This window comes from Athene cunicularia, assembly GCF_003259725.1.
Source record: "Athene cunicularia isolate RWA chromosome 19 unlocalized genomic scaffold, athCun1 chr19_part1, whole genome shotgun sequence".
NCBI lineage: Eukaryota > Metazoa > Chordata > Aves > Strigiformes > Strigidae > Athene > Athene cunicularia.
In genome coordinates this window covers 7255032-7259575 of record NW_020799124.1, presented here as the reverse complement: position 1 = coordinate 7259575, position 4544 = coordinate 7255032, and the positions used below count along the sequence as shown (strand labels likewise).

Genomic DNA, 4544 nt, shown 5'->3' with positions numbered 1-4544 from the left:
AAGACTACAAGTGAAGCATCCTCCTCCTGACCGCAGATGATCGCTCAAGCGTGTCTCAGGCTCCCTCCTGCACCGCAGCCATGGTTTTCTGGGTCCTCTCCAAGTGACTCCTGCTTTGGCCATGCCCCAAGGGCAGGAACAGCCTTTCAACCACCCACCCAACCATGGGAAGGGGAAAAAAAGAGGAAAAGAGAGGAGCAAGTGGGGATAATTCCCTGTTGGACCCTGCTTCGTGAGCGGGCAGTGCTCCACACCAGAGCCTGCTGCCAGCATCTCACGCATTAGCTGTGCTCAGTGGCTCAAGACAGGCTTGTGCTGCCCCAGTTATCCCTCCCCGCTTGGCACACGCTCACGTTTGTTTTCAATCACACCAGCCTGTCCATCAAGCAGTTACTCCATGAGGATGGGGCTGTGCACGCACAGAGGTGGGAGCTGGAAGAGCACAGAGAGCAAGGCGGGGACTCAGGTGGTCACGGCTCTGCTCTCTGCCTCAGTTTCCCCTGGGGACTTCTGCAAATGATGCTGAGCTTTTGCATCTGCTTTGAAACAAGACCAGCTGGTTCAGACTCAGTCCTGGCAGTCAATGACTGAGCTGTAAAAGTCCAGAGAGGTGCTGGAGCAGGACCTGCCCATGAGATGTTTGGCTGAGTACTCTCCCAGCCACTACAAGGGCTGGGGCTCTTTACTTAAAGTTTATTTAACTCCTGTGTCCAGCCTCTTCAACCAGCGCAGACCTTTTGAACCCAGGACATCCTTTGGCAGGGACTTGGGCAGCTCAGGTCCTCGTTGCTTGAGGAGCCACCTCCTTTGGACCCAGCTCCTACCAGCCTCCTCCAGGCGCCTCCGGCTTTGCTCTCCTCCAAGAAATCCTTTGCTTTGAGACTGCTTCTTCCAGCTCAGCACTATTATTTATAGCCCCTGGGCTAATCTTTAATGATTACCTTTCCTTCTGCAAAAGCAAGCCCACAAAGGTGACAGCTAGGACTGCCTGGGTAACCTTAACACACCTTTGGCTTCCCTATGTGCTCGTTACAGCCCCAGCCCGAACGAGCCTGCCCAGGAAGATGCCCTGGAGATGACTGATGCCCCCACGGGCAAAGGCCACTTGTTAACACATCGGGCTTGATGCTTGATGCTCAGTGACCTGAGCAGGTTAATGTGGCTTTTGTGTTTCCCAGACACCAAAGATTGAAAGCTGCTGAAAAAGAGACGTTCAGGATTAGCGGGAGACGAGCTGCGGCCCGCCGGCGCCTGAGGATGAGGAGGGATGGGGGGAGCACAGAGGCAGTGGGGATGGGGGGGACACGGAGGACAGCGACGTCTGGAGCCGGTGCAGGAGCCAACTCCTTGCCCCCTTCTCCCAGCCCGGTGTTAGTGGGACTGAAGAGAGACACAGGCACCGCCCGGAGGTGGCTGGGTGCCGGGGGCATCCTAGGGTGTGAGGAGACACAGAGGGGTCCAGGAGGAAGAGGAGGATGACAGGAAGGAGGAGGAGGAAGGGGAGAGGTTACCCTGGGAGCCAGGCTGGCGGCGATGCTCTCCGGGAGGGACCTTGGGATGAAATGGAAAAGGAGAAGTTGGCATCACTGAGGCAGGACCACGCGTTGCCGGACCCCAGGGTGGTGAGGGGTGATGGGGACCAGGGACAGGGCAGGAGGGCAAGAAAAAGCCCGGGGGCTTTTGGCCAGGCTACAGGGCAGGCAAGGGGGACCAGGGGTGTTCCCCTGACTGTCCCCTTCCCGCAGCATCCTCCAAGCCTTGCAGAAAAGGCTCTGGCTCCTCCCGAACCCCAAGCAGAGCTGGGTCTGCCATCCCATCCATCCCAGCGATGGGGGGAGCAGGGACCATGGTCTGTGTCCTCCACCTGAGCTCTGCCACCTTCCTGGGGACATCCCAGCAAAACCCAGCTCAGGGATAGAGCAGGAGGGACACAAAACCAGCCAGTGGTACCTGGGCTGGGAAACCTTCCTCTGGGCTGGGAGCTGCTTTCCCAGCCTGTGTCCTTTCCAGGGCATCCGTCAGGGAGGGCTGCAGGGAGCTCTGACCCACTGGCTGAGCAGCATTTCTCCTGTCCTCCCTCCTTACAACTGCAGTCCAGCCCAGGCAAAATAAAAACCCTCCCACAGCGAGTCAGAGATGATTTCTGAAAATCCAGCCCCTCCACCCCACATAGCAGGAGACAAATAGGTCAGCAACGAGGTAATCTCAGCTCACCACCCGTACTGCTGCCAGCCCTGCATGCTAACGAGGTACTATATATGCACAGAGTGTTTCGTCTGGCACTAAATATTGCCTGTCTTACAGCCTGGGATCCTGAGTCAATAGGATCTCAAGAAGGAGAATCTGGCTTTTGGAGGGCAGGGGACAGACATGTTCACAGCCATCCATCTTGCTGGAATATGCACACATGGGTTAAAATGAATTCCTATTTTCATGCCTCGAAATGGGAAGAGCTCAGAAGGTTGTGATATTGGAGGCAGTCTGGTTATCCGTCTGTCTGGGCTGGCTGATTTGGTCATCCTTGGGGTTATCTACCCATCTGCAGAGCTGTTCATCCATTTGTCCATCCATCCATGTATCCATGTATCCATCCATCCGTCCATCCATGTATCCATGTATCCATGTATCCATCCATCCATCCATCCATCCATCCATCCATCCATCCATCCACCCACCAACCCACCCACAGACCCTTCAGGGCTGCCTGGGGGCTCAGCCCCGGGCCATGCCGGTGGCCGTGGCAGAGGCTTTGCCATGTGTGGGACCCACCTTGTGATCCTCCTGGGCTCCATGAAGCTGGGGGAGTCACGTCTCCTCTTCCTGATGGGGGAGTAGCTCCTGGAGCGGCGCCGGGCGCGGGCGGGATCGGGGTCACCGTGCCGTGTTCGGGGCTCATTGTCCTTCTCTCTACACCATGAGGAGGAGGAGGAGAGTCAGGGTGTGAGCTGGGACCCCTGCACAGCAGCTCCCCACAGGGGTGACACCCCCACCCCCTTCCAGTGCCACCATGGCCAGAAATGACCTGTAACCCCCTCCCCAATCCCGGGGGGATCCTGGACCCCCTGAGCTGAGGATGCTCACTGAGCCCATTGCCGGTACCCACGTCCCCCACACCGAGGTTCCCGTCCCCGGGGACTGACCTGCTGGCGGGTTTTTTCGGCGAGGGCGAGCGGGAGCGGCTGCGTCCTGCCCTCTTCTCCCGGGAGTGGGAGCGGGACTTGGAGAGGGAGCCGCTGGAGCTCCAGTAGCTGCTGCGCTGGCCAGGGCTGGGTGACGGGCTCTTCCTGCGCTCCGAGGCGTGCCGGGAGTGCTTGGCCGACGACTCGGAGCTGCTGTTGGGCCGGCCCCGGTGGTGCCTCTCCTTCACCCTGTGAAGGCAGACCCCAGCACCTCCTCACACCTCGCCCACTGCGCCTGGCAGGGTGTCCCCGCGGGAGCAGGGCACCCCAGGGGGAGCAACAAGCACACCTAAATAACACCAAATTTTGGCTGGGCTGCATCCCTGATTATAGAGCATGGGGTGCTCACCCACTTGGGATCCTGCACCCTGTGGGACGCTGTAATCCCACGCAGCCATCCAGGCACTGCCCTCTGCGCTGGGATAATCCCTTGCGGGGGTGATCCCTCCTGCAGTGCTCTGGCATTGACCCACTGTGGCTCTTCCCTATCCCCATCTCCATCTCGTCCCCATCTCCATCTCAATCTCCATTTCCATCCCCATCTCTGTCCCTGTCCTACCCCCATCTCCATCTCTCGAGCAGCCCCAACCCTGCCCTGGTCCCCAGCTTGGCCCCCAGAGCTTTGCCCAGATGCAACCAGGATGCCCACATGGGGCTGCACCCCAAATATCAGCGACCAGCCCCCATGTCCCAGCAGGGACACCATGACCCCATCCCAGGGACCTCCTTACTTCTTGGCGTGGGCGCCATGGTTCCTGTCAGGGCCGAGAGGCGGGTGGTATGGGTGGGAGCCCGCCGAGCCCTCCGAGTCACTGCTGTAGCCGGCGGGGCTGAGCGGGGCCGGCGGGAGCTCCCGGGGGGCCAGGGGCTGTCCCTTGCTCTGGCCGCGGTGGCGGGGCGGCGGCGAGGCGCTGCGGGAGCGATGCCGGTGGCCATGCTTGGCCCGCTCCGGCGTGGGCGACCGGGGACTGCGGGCACCGTGTCGGCCCCCCCGGGCACGAGGGGACAGCGGCTCCGTCCTGCCGTGAGCCCGTGGAGAGGGGGACGCCGAGGCTGGCCTCTGGCAAGGGCAGGGAGAGAGAGAGAGAAGGGGGGAAAGGTGGAGGAGGGGGAAGAAGAGAAGAAAGAAGGAGAAGGGGGATTTTAATGGGGGGGCGCTGAGCTGGGGGCGCGGTTCACAACGTCAACGCACATCGCATAAGGCAGGCTACACAGACGCTACTCTGCACCTTCCTCTCGCCCTCAACAACGTGGGTCATGCAAACCTTCACATGCAAAACGCCAAAAAATAAAATTAAAATAAAATTTTTAAAAACCCAAAGGAAGGAGTGGGATGGGAGCAATAAAAAAAAAAAAAATTAAATC

At 59.5% G+C, this 4544-nt stretch overlaps 1 protein-coding gene across 1 annotated transcript in view; it reads right to left on the bottom strand.

The window, feature by feature from the left end:
• Positions 1 to 1136: 1136 nt before the first annotated feature.
• The window catches only part of SRRM3 (serine/arginine repetitive matrix 3), a 16933-nt gene continuing 13525 nt past the window's right edge, over positions 1137 to 4544 (bottom strand). Inside the window, exons 10-14 of the mRNA XM_026861859.1 lie at positions 4462 to 4467; positions 3911 to 4239; positions 3141 to 3368; positions 2770 to 2907; positions 1137 to 1551 (exon numbers count right to left, since the gene is read on the bottom strand). Of these exons, the coding sequence (XP_026717660.1) occupies positions 1137 to 1551; positions 2770 to 2907; positions 3141 to 3368; positions 3911 to 4239; positions 4462 to 4467 (1116 nt within the window). The remainder of the gene's footprint in view (positions 1552 to 2769; positions 2908 to 3140; positions 3369 to 3910; positions 4240 to 4461; positions 4468 to 4544) is intronic.